The sequence below is a fragment of the Apus apus genome, chromosome 2 (assembly GCF_020740795.1).
Source record: "Apus apus isolate bApuApu2 chromosome 2, bApuApu2.pri.cur, whole genome shotgun sequence".
Classification (NCBI taxonomy): domain Eukaryota; kingdom Metazoa; phylum Chordata; class Aves; order Apodiformes; family Apodidae; genus Apus; species Apus apus.
The window spans coordinates 42,564,926-42,588,107 of NC_067283.1; the positions used below are offsets into that span (position 1 = coordinate 42,564,926).

Here is a 23,182-nt window from a genome sequence, read left to right on the forward strand (position 1 = left end):
AATGAAAAAGAAAAAAAAAATTAAAGAAAAAGTGAGCTAAATCTCTTGAGGCATAACTTTTAATCCAATACTATATGTTGAGTGGACTTCAAGCATGTATGGAAAATGCTGGGATTTCACTGGAAAAAGACCTTTTGAAATTAAATCAGTGAGGCACCTATATGAAGCATTAGGAGTAGGTTAAGATTGATGAAAGTTGCAATACAGGAGAGGTGTACAAAACAGTACTATCAGATCAGAATACAAATATTATTCATTGCTGGAATAGCTTTAGTAACACTAAGTAACACAGCCACATGATACTTATGTGAAAAGGCATTAAAAATTTTAATCATAGTACATACCATTTAAATGCATTTACAAAGTTTTTTTGAAGCAATTGGATCGTTATTTGTTTTAGTATCTTAGAGATGCTTGAGACTTTTTTTGTAACATGTATACATGTTCTTTCCATGCCTGTCTTATATGAAGCAAAAACCCTTAGGAAATAGAATTGAAATGTTGATTGCATACATTATTTTGTAAGCCACATGGTGTGTTAGATTTTAATAGTTTATCTTGAAAACTAGTTGTCAAGGATATATGCAGGGGAACACTATCATCTGTTAATTTAATTTAGTACCACATCCTTAGCTTTCGAATGAAGCTAAGGCAGCTGAAGTACATATTAACTTTTCTAGTACATATTGATTCTTCTAATGTTGATAAATGTGGGACAGTAGAATTCCTATTAAGAATATTTTAAAGTTCTCCAATATTCTATGATGGGTTCAATAGATTTGTGTAAGTCTGTGCTACCTTTCCTGGAGGACATCTTAATTCAGTTTTATGGGGCTTTATTTTAATCCTTCAAATTCAAAGGTGTCTACAGATGTCTTGTAAATATACAATACTCAACTGACTTTCCATCAGCTTTTGAGCTTAAAAAAATACATATCTTCTTGATGCACATTTTCTTTCTCCATGGGTGACGAGAAATGACAAAGTGACATGGTATGTTTTGGAATAAAATAAATAAGGCTAGGTTTCTTTTTGTTGACTTAGGTTTTTGAGTTTGTGTTTTTTTCAAAGCTGTTAGCTGGTTTGAAATTCTATTGCAAACTTTAGCTTCTGCTTGCACAACTTAATGACAAATTCTTCTCATTATATGATAAATGTCAGGCAAGATAGGATATTATCTGTATGCTGCTTATTCATGTACAAAATGGATTATAGGTAATTGTTAGCATTTGGATAAAATTTAAAGAACCTCTGATGTTCAGCAGTGTTGTCAAAACATTATTAAAGTAGTCTTAAAATAATTCCTTTAGCTTTACCTGCTCACTGCTTATATCAGCTTAACAAATGACTGTTTAATTGCAACTTACATGCATATAAACCTACCATGATTGGTTTCTGCAATAATCTAGTGGGTTATGGTTTGTTTTTTTCTGCCTTTTAGGTATACCCAGGACTGATGGTGACAGCAGGCCTTATACATTGGATTTTAAATATGCTTAACGTGACAGTCCATATAAGAGATGTATGTGTATTCCTAGCACCAGTTTTTAGCGGCCTTACTGCTATTTCTACTTTCCTGCTCACCAGAGAACTGTGGAATCAGGGAGCAGGGCTTTTAGCTGCCTGTTTTATTGCCATAGTTCCAGGTTACATATCCCGATCAGTAGCAGGATCCTTTGACAATGAAGGCATAGCTATTTTTGCACTGCAGTTCACGTACTATTTATGGGTAAGTAATTGCCGAGTCTTTTGCTTTGGAAAGTTTTTTTGGTTCCTCCTCCAACCGAATGACTGATTTTTCTTATAATCCGTTGAATTCTTATTCTCTTCCCTCATCCCTCTTCCCCTTGGCTCTTGATCAGACAAGTACTGAGAAGTCACATGATCTGAACCACTCCATAATCATGCTCTTTAGTTTGCTATATAAAAGCATTGTTCAATTGAAGTATGTGTTCCCTGTAGTAGTAGTAATAAGTCTATACATTTAAAGCAAATAGAAGGGTTGTGTCACTTTTTCAGCTTGAAGGTATTAGTATTATGTAAGCATCAAACTACATCTTCCTTATTTAGCTGGTGAAAAGCAGTAGACTCTGAATATAGAGTGCTTGCTCTGAATTGTTTTCTGGATAAGCTTCTGACTATATGGAAAGCCTGGGCTATCACTAAAGCATCCAAATTAAATATTCAAAGCTGTCCAGAGCAAGATGTTAGTATTGCTTGTATACTTTTAAAAAGAGTCTGATGTCTTTTAATCAGCCTATTTGCTATTGCATCTTGTCTGTCACTCCTTAATCTGTACACAGAACTGTATCTGTAATGTAGGTTTGTGTGAAGGAGTGTTATCAAGCTGAAGTTTTTCTGGACTGTTGCATCTATTTTGGAAATATCACACATAGGATAACTATATTGTTAATTCAGTATAGCCACTGTATGCTACTATCCCTAGTGCATTCCTTGAATGCATTTCTCATTTTGAGTGTCTCCATGTATGTACTTGCTCATTACAGCTTTTCCCATTATTTTGTCAAGAGTTTTACTTTTCATAAGCAGATGCCTACTTATAAGTTTTTTAGCTGTAGAATATTTTACATTTGTGATATTATTGGTAGGAGTATAATGGAATTCAGGTTTTTCATGACTGAGTGGTGTTACTTAAATGCAGGGTGTTTTCAATCTGGAGTTAGAATAAACTGGTGCTGTGAAGGTGCACTGTGTTTGATAACATTAATAGATCAAGCTACACTGGTACTTAACAACTGAGACATGATAGCTGTTACCTGTTGTTACAAATCTCATGTTTAGCTAAACTGCATAGTGCAATGATGTTTGCATCAACTCTTGTAGACTTTGTGTGTGAATCAAATATATTTTATAAATAACTTTCTGGCTTTATTTAATGTGAGTTTTCCATTCCTATTTTCCCACACTACAATTGGTTTTGGACAAAATCATACTCCTGGGACTGTTTATGGATCCCACTAAACCTTTAGTAATATCTGAATACTCTCATTAACCTTAAGTGAGTTTTTCAAAATTACAGGACAGCTCTTCTATCTATAATTGCAGAGCTGGGTCTGATGCCAGCCAAAGTAAGTTATGGATAGCTTACACTTAGAATTCTAAAGTGGTCTCATGTCTTCGAGAAAGTAGTGACTACTTTTGTATCTCAGGTCATTAAACCAAGAGCTGCGTTGCATCCTGCCTCTGCTTTAACTAGAGAGATAGGTATAAGCTGTTTAGTGTGTGAATTAGTTGCACTTGTGGTTTGTTTTTATGGACATGAGTACAGAAACAAGAATATAACTTGACACATGCTAAAGAATTCTCTTGACAGTTGTTTTAGAATGAAATTTTGGAATATTGTCCAGTATTTGTCAGTCATACATACTTGGTTATTTTTAAAGGTGAAGTCTGTGAAAACTGGGTCGGTCTTTTGGACAATCTGCTGCTGTCTATCCTACTTTTACATGGTAAGCCTATTACATGTATATAGTAGCTGAACTATTTGAGTTGTGTTTAAATAATCAATAAGTTGACCAGGAACAAAAGGAGATTTTAATCCATATTGGAGCCATAATATAAAATTGTTGCTTCATATTACTATTAAATCTTTAAACATATGAGGAAAAAGAAATAAAAAATAATTTGAAAATTGAGGTATTTAAACACAACAAAAATAAATTTTGGAAAAACTCTTGAAGTATAATAACTTTACTTGCAAATTTATCCTGTGCTGTGAGTAGGTACTCTTGATTCTGTGGGATTTCTGTTTTGGTGCAGATGAACTAAGGTGGGATTTTGGTATTCATGTGTCTGTATGACATTATTACTAAAATACAATAATAATATTTAAAATTAATGGACAAAGTGACACTGTGTCTTTGGTTATAATTGTGCCATGAAGTAAAGCTTACCACCAGAACTGCTGAATTAATTCAATGTTAGATAAAAGGATCATATAGTCTGTTTTCACTCATTATCTAAGAAAATGGAGACTGTTGTAGAGTTGTTCCCAAGGGCTAATAGAGGGTAAAAACAGTAGTAAAATTGAGGAGATAGTACTAACAGTAAAATGCAGGCAATTGGTTTCTCCCTTCCTCCATCTTCTGAAACCTTAGACTTGAGGAATTTTCCTGTATGAATATGTCAAAGGTCCTTTTTTTCCCCAGACTGATAAACACTTTTTTTCTGGCTATGTTAAAAAATAAATTTGCCTCAAAACAGCCAGTGGTGGAGCAGTCAGGCTAATTACTTGGTATTGGCTGGGGTCTCAACTACTGCTTTTCTACAATCAGGTAACTCGGCTTATAAGAAAAAGGAATTTATGAACCGTTTTGCAAACCTTAATTTAAAGTACAAGGTTAATTCAGAGGTTATCTGGATGCTGCATAGTTTTCCTCTCGCTTTGATGTTCATTGGATTTTCTGCAAGGCTTCTGCTGTCAATACAGCAAGTAATAGCTCTGTATACATTGCCAAAGAGGACAGCTATCTCCTGTTAAGAGTACATTTATTTCCTCCCTCATTTCTCCTCCTTTTTGCCAAGTAATTGAATAAGCAGTCACTTCTTTATACATACATTGGTGTTTATCTAGCATTAATGTGAAGACATTCAGTATTTTTGGTATACACTTATGTGCAGTACAACATTGGGCAAGTAAGTCTTTGAATTGTTATATTTGTATATAGTCTTTTATGTTGTGCCAGTTTATTTGCAAGGTCCTCTAAAAGTGCTGTTCATGAATAGGCAGATAACATATAGGATGATTTTACAATTTTACTGCTGAAAAATCACACAATAACAAGTTCTTCCCATCTTAGTCTGACTAGTGTCTTGGACAGTGGGATAGTACAAGAGGATGGGGATGTGATCTAGAATCACATCCCATGGACACCAATGCACAGTGTGCATGGGTGACAGAATGTATTAAATCAATGTCACCGTCATGACTTTCAATCCTTGAAAGTAAATTAATATTTTTTCTTTGGTTTTCCTTTCAAGTGCTGTCAATTAGTGAAAGGTTAAGTTTTGTCCATTGTTCAGCTTCACTGATTAGATGATATAATTTTATTGCTTGCAGAGTGTACCTACTTCATCTCTGATGACGCGTTTCCATATTCACGTTGGAAAGATTTTTAAGATGCCGATCTAGATATTTTACTTAGGTAAATTTTTAGGACAAAGGATAACCCAATACAATATAGAATCATATATATATATATATATCCAGTATACAGTAATTATTTGTCTTTCTCTGATGGAACTGATTATATTTTCTGTGTAAAGTGAAAATTAAATAACAATTTTGAGGTATTAAGAGTCAGTCTTTGCATGGGGAGTTTAAGGAGTAACTTCTTGAAAGAGAAGTGGATACTGCATGGACGGACAGAAATCTTTGTTGATACATAAATATGCTTAAAATATATACCTAACTCACTGTGGTCATTTAACTCATATCACTGTATTGCATTCCATAAAGACAATGTTTTTTTCTTGTATTTACATTTTTCTTGCATTTATTTGACTTCAGCAACTTCTGCTTCAGATAGCTTTTTATGACAGATAAAATAAAACAAAGCTTTACACTGAATAAGTCTTGTAGGAGAAGTAGCATGTTTTAATTTTTTGCCAATCTGTGAAGATGCCTCAGTTTTGTTTGAAAGCTTCTGAAGTGTATCTTCATTTCAGTACAATCTTCAGTGCTTAGGTTTGGTTTAATATTTTGATAATGAGAGATGCAGGTCTCTGGTCCATGCAAACTGTCTGCTACCTGCTTCATTCAAACCTTCCCCTAATGTGACAGTATCCTAATTGCACATTTGTTCTCATTCTCTTCTGTCTTACCTGTTTGCTTATAATACTTCAAATAACCAAACGCCTATGTAAACTGTGATACTTCATGAAGTAATTTGGCAATATGGTTGTGACAATTTGAAACAAGTTCCTGTAATATTTAAAAGACATCTAGTCTACTTGCTACACGTTGTCTGAATAAGTTACCACAAACTTTGAAATTTGGGGTTTTGTGGTATTAGTATCAAAACCCAGTACTAGGCCTCGTCCTTATTTTAGAATCTGTCCTGTAGAACATAGTCATTTGGGTTTCTTTTTGGATTCCAGGGCTGTAAAAATATCTACATGAATCTAAGCCCAAAAATACAATTAAAGCAAAAACCACATTAACTAGTACATTCTAAAAATTAGGATCTAGAATAAGCATGATACATATGGGAAAAGTCTAGACTATAATTTTAACAAGAGGACATGTATTAAAATACAGATTGTCCAGTCAGCATTAGCCCTTCTAAATATGTTAGAAATTTAGATAATACATTGTAATGATAGCTCATTAAATCCTTATCTAAACCAGCAATCAGTGATACATTAATAACATTGTAGTGTTGCGGTTCCAAGTACATCATTCCAGTGCTTCTCAAGTGCCGCTGTTACTACAGGTTCGCACTGTACATCCACCCCTTCCTATTGTTTCTTTTCCTTACACTGCAACCTGCATGGGCTGCTCTGCTGCAGGAGTTCTGCTCCCAGAGGAGTACCTTTTTCTTTTTCTCCTCTCTGGCTGGAGATACTGTTCCCTGTCCCCAGCAAAAAAAAAGTGCAAAGCATGGTGCTGAATTTAAGTGTCAAGGGAAAATTTTGGATCCTACATGGGAGTCATACCACTGCCTTGTGCTGCAGCCTTCTCCATGGGAAAAAGCCCTTGGTGTCATGTTCTTGTTTGCCAGCATGACCAGGTGAGCTTGGGAGGTGGGAGATATAGGAAGGATAGCTTTGAAAATCCACCAGCTCATTTCAGAAGTCTTTAATACATTGATATGTGGGGGTTTTGTTGGGTGTTCTTCTATTTTGATAATAAATATTGTGAAAGATTCTGATTGTATTACTAGTAGTTCTGGTTGCTTGTCTAGATGGTGTTTGTGTTTTCCTGTTAAACCATCAGGATGTATAAATCCAGCCCTGGCTATCCTAAGAATTTGCAGATATTTTCAGCTCTTAATTTCCTCTTCCATTTCTCATAGGTCTCTGCATGGGGTGGTTATGTTTTCATCATCAACCTTATCCCACTGCATGTGTTTGTTCTGTTGCTGATGCAGAGATACAGCAGGAGGGTCTACATTGGTAAGTTTTGTTCATTGAACAGTCATTGGCAAGTGCTGCATCATGAGATATGAGATTAATTATACCAATGTATTTTGTATCAAGTAGAATCATTAAGGTTGGAAGGGACCTTAAAGATCATCAAGTTCAACCCCCCCTGCCATGAGCAGGGAACCCTACCACTAGACCAGGTTGCACAAAACCCATCCAACCTGGCCTTAAAAACCTCCAGGGCAGTAGGAAGTAGGAATTAAGTAATTGCATATCAAGTTGCATTTTATTAATTTGATTTCTGATTATAGTCAGTTATTCTCTACAATGTGGAAATAAGGCGTTAAAACATACACTTCAGAAATGTCTTATATGTAGCTGCTAATTGATTTTCTTCTTTCTGGTGCACTGAAAAAAAAACCACAAATAATTGGATGTTTTTATATTTATAGAATGCTTTTAATGTATTTTTTCTTATATTATGTGTGTGTCTGTAATAATGTTTAATATTTTTGTCTTTTCCTAGTATGTTAAACAATTGCTATTTTTAAAAAGTTTTGCAGCAGAAATTATGTGAATTATTGGGACATACATGAGAAAAGACATAAGGAATTTTAAGCAGTCTTGTACATTTTATATAACCTAGACTAAAAAGTAGTGGAAGAGTCTGTCCACTCCACGTGAATCCTTAAAATTTTATTGGGTTAATAGGTCAGCTTTCCTTCCAGTTTCAGGAATGTGTGAGTAGTAATCTTAGGACACCAACTTTTAATTGGTCTGCCTGACATTTAAATTCTCTATAAATTGTTGTTACAGAGACTTCCCCAGTTAAATCCATGTTGTAGATGTGTGAATGAAATAAATATTAAGCAATTCAGATATTCAAAGATTTCTAAGTTAGCTAGAATTTTCTTTACTCTCTGGTATGAAATCTTTCTTTACAACAGCTCGTTTGAGAACTTAGTATGAGTTGAAGTTAAAATCACAGAATATTTCATACTTGTAAATATACTTCTACTACCCATTTTAATACTGCTTCATCTTTATATTTTTTATTATTTCAATGTGTTTTTAATGCCTGCTAGAGAAATTACTATATTTGCACAAATATTTAACCATTATACACTATAATATTTGCTCAAGTTCAGTTTTGGTTTTTTGTTGGCAAAGCTACAAATATTGGTTTTGTGCTTCTTAGTTAATCTGTTTATGTAATTCATAAAGGGAAATTCTTTTATAAAAGAAAAAAAAATCTTTAACCCACCTTTGATTTTTCATGTTACTATTACTTCTTCATTAACTACTTCTTCATAACTTAAGGGGAAAGTAATTTATCTTGGTTTAGTTTTAAAATTGTTTTATTGGATGTTTTTATTTTCCAATTTCTATGAGTTAGGCAAGAGAAAATTAAATCTACTAATTATAAAATCCCGAAGCGGTGTGGTAACCAGCAACAATAAAGAAGTACTCTTGCTTTTTCAGCTTTCAATGAACTGGTCTTTGAACACGTCTGGAAAAAATAGTACTGCAAGTTCATGTGAATTTAAGGTTTTGGCAGACGTTTGTTTTCTGAATAGCTACAGTGTGTTGACATGCTATTGCCGGTCAGCTGTGAGGGAGAGGTACTTCAGCAGAGTTGTCAGAAGGAAAGTGTGATTGTGTCTTTGCTGTCTCATTGCAACTGCTAGCTTAATTTAAGCTTCCATGGGAAGCCTTACACACAGAGAAGTCTGTACAACTCTCATTAGTGTGTGATTTCTAGGTTTGTTAACAGGATGTTTTTGTAAAATGGGTAAGAATGTTCAAGCACTTCTAGAAGGAAATTAAAGTGTACTTCACTTTCAAACTATTCAGATAGAGAGAAGAGTTTATAAAATCTCATTGAAGTAGGGAGAATAAAGGTATTTTTGGAGTTTCTGTGAGATGCAATTCCTAGTGTGCCTGCAGCAGTCCCATAATTCTCAAAAAAACTACTAGTGTGCAGCTAAAACTTTTGTAAAGCATTGTCAGCTGACAATAGCTAATAAAATCTGCATCCATTTTAGTATTGCCAAGAATTTCGAGGTGTTTAATCTCTTACATCAGTTGCTTAATTTTATTTGAAACTAGCACGAGCCTGACTTTTGTAACAGGTGAATGTTTAATTGACCATGATAACATAAATGTGGAGAACAATATTTGGCAACATCAAGTTTTTAAAAATAGTGATTCATTTCCTGGTATGCATTTTTCATGTGCGTGTTCACATGGCAAAGAAAATGTTAATACGACATGATCTGATATGCCTGACAGTGTAAATCAGAATCATTTGTTGAGTAATAATTTCCAAGAATGTGAACTTTTTGCCAATTTTAAAATGTTTAATGGCTTGCAGGCAGATGAATTTATCAGCCAGATAACTTCTGGCCCAGTTGGCATCAACGATGATCATGCTGCCTACTTTGTGAGCTTAAGCTGTGCAGGTTTTGCGTTATGGGGTTTTTTTGCCTTGACCATGGTCAGTAGCTTTCATCAGGTCTTACTAGCTTAATAATTCAGAGAAAGTGCTTGATGATTCTAGTGTATTAGCAGCACTTGTATAGGAAAAAACCTCTGTATTCAGAGACAGGAACCATTGAAGCTGTTTTTTATTACTGTACTTACAGTTTCTCTTGCAGTTTATCATATGCTTAAAAAATAAATTGTGTTTTATTTAGAAAGGTACCAATATAGGTATAAGTCATGCTTGCACACTTTGGAGACTTGGTCATTTTCACTTCAATCTGTTTGTTTGGGGTTTTTTTCCTGAACAATTTTTTAAGTTCTGTATACTTCCAAAATATTTAATAACAAAAACACTTAAAACTTACTTTCAGTAATTTCTTAATTCTTTGTATTCGATTTTATAATCTAAATAGTGAGCAAACATGTATTTATATCAACTATTTCAGTATTCTAAAACTTCAGATTATTAGTTTATTTCTGTTTATGATAGTCCACTAATTGAAAGTATGTAGTCCAGTATTTGATTGTGCTCTCTGGATAAGTGTTTCAGTAGGTTCTTCCTATGTTTGTGCAGTGTACAGCAACTGAAATTGTTTGCAAAATTAGTTTATGCACCAGAGGTCAGAATGTTTTTCTTGACCTAGTCAAAGTTACAACTATGAGAGTAGCTTGCAGGAATTAAAATTAACTTTTCGTTTTTGCTAACACTGTGCACACAATAGAATGCAAAGGAACATGGAAAGTATCACCTTCATGTATATAAGTTCCTAGAAAAATTGTGTTGCTGTGTAAATTGCCATTTATTTTTTTTTCAATACCAAGCAGTCTTGTGGTAGCTGTTTAAAAGCAGTGGGAGTAAGGGATGGGGGTGCAGGAAAGTGGGCACAGAAAGTGTTAACAGTTGCAGGGCTAGGCTTGAAATTATGATTTACATTGGTCTAACAAATGCGATATATAGTGATTTATGCCAATCATTGAACTTCCACAGGATGGCAGTGTTGTAGCACTTTCATTGTACAGTAAATGATTTATGTTATAGTGAATTCTTCAAAAATTGAGCTTCCTACAGGAAAAATGTGTTTCAATGACGTAAGAGAGAATAGATGAGCTAGGCCAAGTAGTGCAATACAGATGCTTGAAAGAATGCACCAGAGAAGACAGCAAGGGATTGAAAATATCATCACAGTCACTTATGTGACTATTGGAAAGCAAACAGTACCCTGGGAGCATAATCACTCAGTGAGACCCCACAGGTGCTAAAGAAACAATACCACTGGTAAATTATGTGCTCCCCAAACCTTTTCTCATGGAGCTTAGCAAAAGGTTGTATGAGAACAGAAATCTCTTCGTAAGATAGAGTCCATAACAAAGACAGTGGTTTATGATTTAGAGGAGTATTTAAAAATCTGAGAGTTGGATTATTGCTGTTTGCCACAGAAGGGGCAAAGCTTCATTTGGCTGGTTACTTCAAACGTATCAAGACTTCTGGCCGTTCAGAGCTCGTAGTTCAGTCTTCCCCTCCCCTCTCTTCTTCACCCTGAAACACTGAGGACCAAAATCCTGTTGAAATAAAGTATATGAATCTTAATGCATGCATAATAATAATAATTTGTGTTATTAATACTAACATTATGTTCTTGGCCTCTACTTTCTGGGGGATTATGAGTCCCCATGGCTGATACAGAGCCATTAATACATATGCATAATATTATTATTTAACTCTATTGCTTTTTAGTTTCTTGGCATGTCTCTTGTGTTTTAAAAAAACAAACAAATAAACAAGTGTTCCTCTTTGCATTCTCTAAATACGTAGTGGACTTTTAGGTGGGCTTGCTTCTTTGAGGTCTGGTCCCTTTAGTTTCTCCTCCTCTAGAAAGCTTATTTTGTCACTATCTGTCTTCTCCCACCCATAAAAACAAGACGGAAAGAGAAAACTCCAAGCTAGAACATCTTAGGTAGATTGTTTACCTAGGAGGAGAAAAACAGTACAATTAGAACAACAGTACTTTGCTACTTATTCTAATATTTGATGCAATAGGCAGGTTTGTTCTAGTCAAAGGGAGAAAAAGTAATTAGGATGGTGGAAATATTTAGAATCATATGCTTCTGTTTCAGTGTCACTGATGCTGGGGGAGGAGTGGACTCTACTATAGAACCATTAATTTTTTAAATGTGTGTATTCATTTTCTTCCCATCTTGCTCTTCCTCCCCTCTCCTCATTCTTTTTTTTTTCCCTAGCATATAGCACTTTCTACATTGTGGGGTTAATATTATCGATGCAGATACCTTTTGTGGGATTTCAGCCAATAAGAACAAGTGAACACATGGCCGCTGCAGGTAAGATAATTAAATGTCTGCTTCCAAACACCCTGCTTAGCACAAGCTAGAAAAAATACATACTAACAAACCGTATTGTTAAAGAGGTAGGACTTAGTGTCTATAGGGAAGTTTTCTTTCCAGTTGACATATTACCCTTCTTTTTGTGAGCTAATGGAGGTAAAATGTCTCCGTAACACCGGATCAGTTAACCATTCTGACAAGCACTTGTTTTACACGTTGATAATCTCAACTGTTTTGCAATATAATGTTTCCTTCAAGCATTGTACAATTGGAACGTTCCTTATTGGTAAACAGTTTTTTACCAAGCAATTTTTTTTTAGAGGCAGTTGTCTTCTGTGATTTTTCCAAGTGGGTTAAATACAAATTACTTAAATTACTAATCAGGAGGCTGATTTTTAAATAACTGATTTCAGTTTTGTTTGATTATTTTTATTTCTTTAAAGTTGATTTTTTTCAGTAGTTTTTAACAGTCAGATTTCTTGACAGCAGTAACCTCTACTAAGACTGATAGATATATGTTTAATTGCATAGACTGCTTGTGTGATATATTTTAGTTTGTTAGATTCCTCAGGTTTTGATTGTATGTAGTAACTTATCAAAATGTATTTGGACAACCATTGGAATATCATCAAAATTTACCAGTAAAATAGTTTTTTTAATGGAGGGTTTTTTTCAACAATCAGAATATAATGGAAAGAGTAGATATTATCAATGCATATTTTCCATCTGAAGAATTTTAGATTTAGTGAATAGAGTTCGTCCTTCTTTAGGAGTTCAGAACTACTGAATTTCCACACTGTGCACCTCAAATTTATTGTGAAATGGAAGAAAGACCATACACTTGAGTTCTGTTTTGTTCCTCTGCCAGCTACCAGTGAATTTTCACTTTTGAATGGGCTAGTCAGTGGATTGATCTGGTTATATACATTGAAATGAATAACAGCAGAGTAGTTGTGTCCAAGTTCTGGTTTAATGTTTAACTCTGGACAGCCTTTTTGAGGGTGTGGGGTGCTTATCCAGTGAATTCCAGTGTTTCAACACTAGCTTTATATAATTCAGTTGTCTGGATCACTTAAGACTTGTATTTTCTCTCGCTGCAAGTTTCTGTCATTGCAAGAAAATGTCATCCCTATTAAGTGTTGAAGACTACTTGTCAGAAAGTGATTTTATACTAGTTTTTAGATTTAAGAATGTACCTTACATTTATTTTTTCTGCTCCAGATATAGCCAAAAATATGCCAGTTCCTTTAACAGCTGTTTCTGCTTTGAAACATTTAAACAAAGACTATCTTCTTCCTTTAGGTGTTTTTGCACTGCTGCAGGCATATGCGTTCTTGCAGTATCTGAGAGACAGGTTAACAAAGCAAGAATTTCAGACGTTGTTCTTCTTGGGTGTCTCACTAGCTGCTGGTATCGTATTCCTGAGTGTCATCTATTTGACATACACAGGTAAATAAATGTGAAACTAGTTTATCTTTAGAGCAGGTAAACAAGATGATCAAAGTTTAGTTTAGTCCTAAATTGGTTGTTTGGAATGCTACAGCAAAACAATGTCCATATTACTCTGTATTTCCCTGTGTTGGAATCCATTATGCTTTCTAGGCTGCAGGGAAAAAAAAAAACAAAATCAAACAAACAAAACAAAACAAAAAACCCACAACTTTGTAGCATCATTCCAATATTTCAGGTTTATCCATATAACAATGTAAGAAGTTGGACTGGATGAGGAACATAACTATAGCCAAAGCGTATTATGAAGATATCTATAGCTAATCTGTTCTGAATAGCCTTGATAGGTCAAGGTCAGATTGCTCACTTTCTGAAATACTTGAAACTGATTTCTGTGTGACTGGAATTAATCTGCAAATTCTACTTCAATTCTGTGGTTCCTCCTCCAGTCTTCAAGGCAGTTCTCCTCAGTCTCGTAAGAACAAGCTCGGCTGCCACGCCCAGGTGCCTCACTGCTGTCTTCTGATTCCATGATACACTTCCTTGGTTATCTAATACCATAATTCCTTTCCCCAATGAAGAAAAAGCAGTCTTACTTTCCTAGCTAAATAGATGTTACTCGTGCAAAAATTGAAAAAGTTGACTTACGCTTCATTTAAATTGCATTATCTTAATATTATGCCTCAACTACAGTTCTTTTCCATCAGAGTTTTATTTTGGAAAAAAAAACTACTTTCCTGAGACGTAACTTGTTTTTATTTTAGATTATTTCTTTCTTGTAGTTCATTTTAGCAATGTTTCTGGCATAATTTTTTGTTTGCATCAGTTGTTTGCATCATTTTGGCCTGTTTAATAGCAGTTTTATTACTGCTAATTTTGTTAATAATGTGTTAATTTTGTAATTTTATTTTGTTAATTTTGTTAGTATCTCTGTTTGCTTGAAAGTCTTCTAAAACTTGATGGTTTGTGATTTGCTTTTCAGTATGTATGAGTGTGTCCTACTAATATTTAAGAAAAATGTTCAGACTAGCAAATCAAAAGAAAATTTGTCTTCTAGTCTTCGTGTGCAGCAAAATGTCTTCTGTTGCAGTTTTTAGGAAATGTTGATGTCAATGTCAGAAATTCAGTGATCATGCTTCACTAGATGGAACAAAACTTGTTCCTTTAGTTTCTGGTATCACAGAATCATTTGAGTTGGAAGGAACCTCTTGGGATCATCTAGTCCAACTCCCCTGCCAAAGCAGGATCCCCTAGAGCACATTACTCAGGACTGCATCCAGGCAGGTCTTGAATATCTCCAGAGATGGAGACTCCACAGCCTCTCTGGGCACCCTGTTCCAGTGCTTTATCACTCTCATAGTAAAGAAGCTTTTCCTCATGTTCACATCGAATTTCCTGTGTTCCAGTTTGTACCTGTTGTCCCTTGTCCTGTCACCAGGCTCAATTGAAAAGAGTCTGGCTCTATCCTCCTTGCACGCGCCCTTTAGATGTTTATCAACATTGATAAGGTCACCCCTCCAGACTAAACAGTCCCAACTTTCTCAACCTTACCTCGTAAGAGACATCCTCCAGTCCCCCAATCATCTTTGTTGACCTCAGCTGGAGTCTCTCTAGTAGTTCCCTGTTTCTCTTGAACTGGGGAGCCCAGAACTGTATTCAGTATTCCAGATGTGGCCTCACTAGGGCATAGTAGAGTGAGAGGATGACTACTGGCCACACTCTTCCTAATGCATCCCAGGATACCATTGGCCTTCTTGGCCACAAGGGCACAATGCTGGCTCCTGATTAACTTATTGTCTACCAGGATTCCAAGATCCTTCTCCTTATGGCTGCTTTCCAGTAGGTCAGCCCATAACTTATACTGATGCATGAAGTTGTTACTCCACAGGTGCAGGACCTTACATTTGCCCATGTTGAACCTCATTAGGTTCCTCTCTGCCCAGCTCTCCAGCCAGTCCAGGTCACACTGAATGGCAGCACAGCACTCTGGTGTGTCAGCCACCCCTCCCAGTTTGGTATCATCAGCAAACTTGCTGAGATTACACTCTGCCCCGTCCTCCAGGTCATTGATGTATATGTTAAACAAGACCCAGCACTGACCCCTGGGATATGCTGTGCAATCTGGGAATCCTGACCATCTCACAGCATTCTAATCCCTCTTTGTTTTCTTAATAATCCTCTTGCAGAAGAGTGCCCACATCTGGACTCTGTTTCCCAGGTGCAGCACCTGGAAGAAGGGGCTGGAGGTTCTGGATTCAAGTCCTGCCTGCCATAAGGCACATCAGCCACTCTTTCCAGTTTAGCACAGCTTATTGTTTTGGCCTCTAGGATATTTTTACCTTTTGCTAGTCACCAGCTGGACCCCAATCCACTGAGTACTAGTTTGAGCTTGTCCAGGCAGCCAGTTTTCAACCCATCAAATGGTCTGTTTGTCCATTCCTCAGCTTATAAATGACAAATTAGGAGAATGGTTCAAGAAGCATTTAATAATGTATTTAAAGAAGCTGTGCTCCATGATCTTTTCAGGGACTCAGGTTACTGGCCTGTAGTTTCCTGCATATTCCTTCTTGCCTTTTCTAGAGGTGTAGCATTAGCTGTTTTCCAGGCACCAGGGACCTCCCTTCTCACACTGATGAAGATGGTGGGTAGTTATCATATTGCCCAACTCTTGCAGCATCCTCAGGTGAATGCCATCTAATCTTATGTTTTGGATACATCCAGTGACAACTGTAACTGGCAGCTCCTTCTTGTGCATGCCATGGTTTTGGGAGCAAGCTTTGCATCTGAAGACTGAAGGGAAAAATACGTAGATGTAGAATATTAACCACAGTATTTAAATGTCTAAGCTAGATATTAAACTAAACCCTTCAGTCAAATTATACTAATTTTAAATATCAGATAGAGGTAAGACTGACTGTGTCGCACACAAAAACTTGCATAATAAATAAGAGGATTTAACTTTCTCTTATTTCAGATTGTCTGTATCTGTCTTCAGAGTGAGCTGAAACAGTTGCAAGGAAAGTGGAAATAACGTTAAAGAAGAATCCTATCTAACAACTTTTAATAATCAATTTTATTTTTCATTTATTATGATACTGTTTATTTTCATCTTACAATATTCAAGTATCTGAAGGCTTTGTTTATAAAACAATGTGTAAAGCTTATCAGCATGTCTAGTAGCAGCTTCTATGTTCCAAGCCACATTTAAATCATCAGTAGAGAAACAATAGGAAACCAGTGTTTCATTGACTATTATTGTTTTGGCTGTAGATCCTTCCTGGTTTCCTGCTCAGGCATTTCTGAAAAATTAAATACTTTCTTACCAATTATTTTTTCTTTTTCTTATGCTTCTTGACAGAGTATGGATTGCTATCTGTTGTATTCTTTGAAAAATATTTTAGTATTGCATTGCTTTGACTTTTGGAGTTATGTGTGTCTTGATACTCAACAAGTACAATGTGATCTCATAAGAGTGTGTTCTTACAAAACTAGCTTCATGCTCGGTAGCCTTTATAGCCTGCCTAATGCAGTAGATTTAGTTCACATATATTGCAAGTTCAATGAAATTTGTTTCATTTAGTGTTATAATTTGAAGGAGTAGAAAAATTATTGCATTTAAACGCCTAGGCAACAAAAGGATTTTATTTATTTTCTCTTTTTCAGGATATATTGCTCCTTGGAGTGGCAGATTTTATTCATTGTGGGACACTGGGTAAGTAAAGATAAAAGATATGAGGATTTAGATATCAATAGAGTTCTACTGAAAACGAATAATCTTTTGCACTGCCCATCCACAAATCCATTCAGTCAAGAAGAATATAGTAGGTTTTAATCAGTTATCTAAGGACGGCATTTGTAGTAACTGTTTTATGATCTTAGCAACCATTTCACTAATATGGCTGTTAAATTTCTTGCTTCTTTGGAAGTCTTTGAATATGTAATGATATGGTTTTCTATATTAAATTGTGATGCTTCTCAGCATAAAACAACTAAAAGCTGTACCAACACTCGAGGACACATTTAAAAATTACTTAGAGCCTTAAACTTATGTTCTTTTCATTGTGCAACATTGCACAGAAAAAAATGTTGCATGTACCATCTTGTGTGTTGCCTGTTAATTATGTTCATACGTCTGTTTTATGTGTACAGATGTCTACACTGAACAATTCTGGTTTATTCATGTATGCTTTCATGGGTGAAAAACCCATATTAGTTAATCTTTTGGTTTAGTTAACCTTTGAAAATCCAATGTTGGATTCTTTAGCCAGCCAGGAGAATAGGAATAAAACTCAGGTAAACATGTTTAAGATGAAATTCAATTGGTAGATACGTGTGGGGTTTTTTTAAGATTAAAAGCAGGGATAGGAGAACTTCAAACTTCTGCATTTCAGGTCTTTTTCAGGCTCCAAAGTCCAGCTAACACAGGATTCTGTACCAACGACATAATAAACATAGTATAATAGATATCAGTAAAGAAGCCTCTGATTTATTTTAAGAACCTATAGATGTTGTTCTTTGCTTCTAAATTAACTATATTTTTATATATATATATATATATATATACACACACACACAAAGCACTAAACTTTTGAGGGCTTGTCTTCATTAGAAAATCATAATGTCTTAAAACACAGAATGCAGTTTTGAATGAGAACTAGATCTCAGTGAAGAAAAGGACATATGATTGATACCTCACCATTGGGTCATGTAACAGTCCAGAATAGGCCCATATGTATAGCAGTCCCTTTAATACAGAACACAGTTTTGTCCTTGTCTGCACTGACTAATGACATGCTGTTTAGTTGACATGAATTTCCAAGTGTAGACAAGGCCTGATTTTTTTCATCATGTAAAAGAATGGGGGGGCATCAGTAACTGATCTGGTATTCAGTACCGTAACTTTCTGTAATAAGAAAAGGAAGGTATCCTGTGAAGAGGAGAGTTTTCAAAATACAGCATTGAAGATGTAGTAGACTTACTGGCATGGATTATTACCCCTTCAAAGTGTAATTATGGGGCTTCCATAGCTGCATGTTTTCATTTTGTTTAATTTGGCTTCATATTTAGCCATAATAAAGGAAAACATCCATAGTTTTCATTATTTTAATTACTGTGGAAATAATCCTTTCTGTTGGTGTCTTAAATAACTCTATACACGAAGTAATTCCTAAATACAGTAAGACCTGGGGACTTTTTTTGGTGTACAAGTTTCATCCGATTTCTGCTGAATAGAGCACTTGCCATTTTAAATTGAAATGCTTCAGTTGAAATGAATTTCAGAATTCCTAATGTTTACAAGTTTTAATAATTTTATCTTTTCAAAATAATTTGAACTGAATTTTTTTTAAAAAAGGTATGCGAAAATTCACATCCCGATCATTGCCTCTGTGTCTGAGCATCAGCCTACAACATGGGTTTCCTTCTTTTTTGATCTGCATATTCTCGTGTGTACTTTCCCAGCAGGGCTGTGGTTCTGTATCAAAAACATCAATGATGAAAGAGTCTTTGGTAAGAGAAAATATTTTAAACAATTTTAAAATTGTTTTGAAAAAATCTTGCCTTCAATTTGATTGTTTTCGTTTTGTTCGCTCAAAGCTGGTTATATGGCTTGTACTAAAAATATGTTTAAAAGTGACATGTTTAAAGAAGATTATTGGAAGTTGTCTGCACCCAGAAGTATTTAAAACCATTTATAAAAATGCTGAGAGTGGCGAAATGGTGATGGAATGTTGTCCCAGGAGGTGGGATTGAAATATTTTTTGTATGGTTCTGTTCTGCAGATGGAGTTACATGCCCTCCCACATGCTGATCTTGCAAAGCATGTGCTGGGGTGCAGTTCCACAGCACAGTTCAGCCAAATGGACAAAAGTTCAGTGGAAAAGGAAGGTCTCTGCCTTGCAGCCTGAAAGCCTTCCCTGGGTTGGCACTAATCCCATCACAGATGATGATTCAAAATGCCTTTCCAGATTTTGTGCTGTTTTAGTGAATTGAATCATTTGCTGTGGAACAAGTGCTAAATAAGGCACAAGGTGTAGGATCTCCCGGTGTGACAACTAATGGTTTATTTGTACAAAGCTGTATGGTGAAAGCAGACTTTTAAGACTATGAATGAGGCTTGTAAGGATGTAATTTGAAATTGTAGCCTGCATGGAGCAGTGAAGATCACTCAGATCTTGGGCTTTTACAGGGACAGAAGGCTCCAGACTAATACAGCTGCCTCTTAGGGTTACCTAAGAGGTAAGTGGGCAGTGGGAGCATTTACTGTGTTAAATCCAGTGCCTCTGGGGTATTCCATGCCCTGTGGCTTACAATGAGTCCTTGTCAAGACCAGTGCTGGACAACACTGTTCCAACCTCCTACTGCTCCATGATCCATTTAATTCAGCATGAAGAGACCTATGAGTGAGAATGGAGAGCCATACTACTTCACTGCAAAGTAGAAAATACTTATGTAATGTAGTCTGATAAATCAGCGTCTCTTCATTATTTCTGTGGCAAGTCTTTCATTTTAGCATATTGTTGAACTGTAGCAGACAAAGAATAACTACTGTGACTTGAACAATAAGTTTTCCTAACCAGTGTGTGCAGTTTGGGGTTTTTCCTTCTAGGAAAATTGTTCTGACTATTCCTTACTATTCTGAAAATCTTGGTTTGATTTTTGGGAGGGAGGGATGGAGATAATACTCTTCAAGTAAACTTGCTTCAGAATAGGGCTTGCATTATTATTTGTATGGAGTTATAATGTAGACAAGCCCCCAAGTTGTCCACAGATACATCTAACTTAAAATTTTATATTTTTATGTGAAACTCTTAACACTTTCTTTTACTTTTTAGTTTCACTATCTTGTTTGGTCTAGGGCTGTTTCACTTTTTTAATTAAATGAAGCTACCTATTATTCCAGCAGTATTTTGGGTGTGTGATACTAAATTTCACTAATAATGTATCTTTGACACATTATTAACAAGTATGAAACTGGGGTTGTGTTATTGTTAACAGTTGTCGAGAGGAACTTCAGGAAGGGGTTGAGGGACAAAAGGGATAAGCATCAACTGAACTGTATCTCTGTCATTTGAAAAGCAGTGAAATGCAAGATGCATACTCAAGCCTTTATATACACAGATGCTCAACCTGGTTCCAGAAGTAGTTTTATGGAGAGTGTATGTGTGCAGTCACAGTGTCACTTTCTAAATGTCACCAGTAGATTTGTTTCTTTGCAGTTGCTCTGTATGCAATCAGCGCCGTTTACTTTGCTGGTGTGATGGTTCGGCTGATGCTCACTTTGACTCCAGTGGTCTGCATGCTGTCTGCAATTGCTTTCTCCAATGTCTTTGAGCGTTACTTGGGTGATGATATGAAGAGGGAAAATCCACCAATAGAGGACAGCAGTGATGAGGATGACAAAAGGAACCCTGGCAACCTGTATGATAAGGTGAGGGGAGGAAGCAAAAATTAGAAGTCAGAAAACAGCGTATTTTTATTATTATTTTTTAATCTTTTGATCAGAATATTTTAAACGCCACTAGAGGTCTGAATCACTAGCATTTGAATTTAGAACAAGTATTGGTGTTCTCCAATAAGTTGCAACTGATGTACTGAAAAAAAGTCAGTGTCAGTGTAGAAGTGGTTCCTTCTGGCTTGATCAGTGGTGAGCCTTGAACCTAAAGGAAATGTAGAGTGTTGACCTGGCTTTCCATAGAAGCAATGGCAGACAGTTGCTCATTTTCCTTAACTACTTCTACCAGTTGTGTCACTGAAAGTTTCCCCCTTGTATTTCCTCGAAGACATGGTGAAATTAAAGAATACTATATTTTATGAAAAAGTATTTCTATTCATAAACTTGCATACTCTCTTCATCTTGAAGAAAATGCTGTTAGGTACTAACTTTCTATCTCGTAGGCTTTTTTATACTAACCCTGACAACGCATCAGCCTTGGGTTTGTCCCTTTTCCTCACAGTAAATATCTCTGCCTTTCTATTTTCCACCCTGCCTTGTGAAAAGGCATGATCATACTGAGCCAAACCAAAGAAGTCATGTATTGACCATCATGTAATAGTTGTTTTTCTTCTGAAAGAGGCTTTCAAGGAATCATCCATTTTTGCTAGTTGCTGAATTGTAAAAATATTCTTGTGCATACTTAATTAATTTATGCAACAACTTGGTCTAGCTTTACAGTGTCTTTTAGCTTTTTAGGGTGCATGTGGTGAAGAAAAAGGCATGGGTTCCATTGTCAAGGGCAATACAAGTTGCTGTAACAGATGTATTTGTGTTTGTTTAGGCAGGCAAAGTAAGAAAGCATGTATCTGAACAGGAAAAAACAGAAGAAGGACTGGGTCCCAATATCAAAAACATTGTCACGATGCTGATGCTGATGTTACTGATGATGTTTGCTGTCCACTGTACCTGGGTAACAAGCAATGCCTACTCCAGCCCCAGTGTTGTCCTTGCTTCCTATAACCATGATGGGTAAGTAAGGTCTGTAGGTCTGAAAACAGTTGAAGGGCAAAAAGCCTTTCTGCTTCCATTGCCTTAGCAATTTGCTTTGCCCTCTTTTAATCACCACTGACTATATTAAGGCAGAGTTGGCACCTGAGTAAAAAATTCTTAATACTCTAATTTTCAAAAAGATACAACCTTTTTTTAAATATTTAATGTAAACACCTAAAAATAATCCTATTCAAAGCCTATGAAAGATGATGGTTAAAAAAAAGAAATTTTTTTAGTCAATTGGGAAAACTTACTGAAGAATATATATTTGACTGGAAATGCATTTCTTCACATCTTCAAAGGCAGTTCAGCTTCTGGCCAGTCTGCTGTCAGGTTCACACGACTGCAGGTGATTGAACCCCTCAAAGGGGGCTGAACACATAAGAAAACCCTTATTTGTGAGCCCAGATTTATCACAGTGCAGTTATTTAATAATAGTAAGGTATTATTTGTACCAAGGTGAATTAAATGAACTCTCTTTTCCAGCACTCGGAATATCCTAGATGACTTCAGAGAAGCCTACTACTGGCTGAGGCAAAACACAGACGAGCATGCCAGAGTGATGTCTTGGTGGGACTATGGTTATCAGATAGCAGGAATGGCCAACCGGACAACCTTGGTTGATAACAATACTTGGAACAACAGCCACATTGCCCTGGTAAGGGTGGCAATTTTCTATGGAGCAAAAAAGCCAAAATGTTTACCTTGCAGTCAAATGTGAAATTGTAAATGTCTGTTGATAGATAGCATGATAGTAAGGAAAAATTCCATAGAGTGGGAAACACAGAGGTGGAAGGCACATTTTTTTCATTTATTAGAACTTAAGTATAAAGAGTTTTAGGGCTAGAAGGGATCAATTTTGCTTCTGGAGTTTCCATTTTGTTTACTTGCAGTTTCCAAAACTTCACTTCCACTTCATATTCCACTTCTTTTCTTTATGGGAGGATAGACAAAATCTAATGTAGCGATTCCCCTTGTGATTAGTGCTACGACAGCATATCTGGTACCACTGCTTTACTGTCCAAATAGGGATCGTTTCAGTTCAGCAGTGTCTTTGCTGACTGGATCTTGGAACGGCACATTAAAAATGCTCACATGAAACAACAAACTTTCAGGCACTTTGGGAATTAGAGAAGGTTTAGGAATAGCAATGGAGTTGTTGTAGAATGTATGCAATTTTGTCTTCTCAAATTTTCAGTTAGCGAAAACATGGTTACATTTAATTTCTTTCATTTCTGAAGAGTAAGTTTAAGCTTTGTGCGTGTGCTTAAAGCAGGGTGCTAGCATTGCCTAGGGCAATTGGTTACAGGGACACCA

At 35.9% G+C, this 23,182-nt stretch overlaps 1 protein-coding gene across 3 annotated transcripts in view; it reads left to right on the forward strand.

Moving 5' to 3' along the window:
* STT3B (STT3 oligosaccharyltransferase complex catalytic subunit B) overlaps positions 1-23,182 on the forward strand; it is a 51,614-nt gene that overhangs the window by 20,470 nt on the left and 7,962 nt on the right. For all 3 annotated transcript variants that reach the window (XM_051612892.1, XM_051612891.1, XM_051612893.1), the window contains exons 3-12: positions 1,442-1,729; positions 3,405-3,470; positions 7,038-7,137; positions 11,830-11,928; positions 13,234-13,380; positions 17,044-17,092; positions 18,734-18,888; positions 20,598-20,809; positions 21,657-21,844; positions 22,352-22,523. In XM_051612892.1, coding sequence (XP_051468852.1) covers positions 1,442-1,729; positions 3,405-3,470; positions 7,038-7,137; positions 11,830-11,928; positions 13,234-13,380; positions 17,044-17,092; positions 18,734-18,888; positions 20,598-20,809; positions 21,657-21,844; positions 22,352-22,523 — 1,476 coding nt within the window. The remainder of the gene's footprint in view (positions 1-1,441; positions 1,730-3,404; positions 3,471-7,037; positions 7,138-11,829; positions 11,929-13,233; positions 13,381-17,043; positions 17,093-18,733; positions 18,889-20,597; positions 20,810-21,656; positions 21,845-22,351; positions 22,524-23,182) is intronic.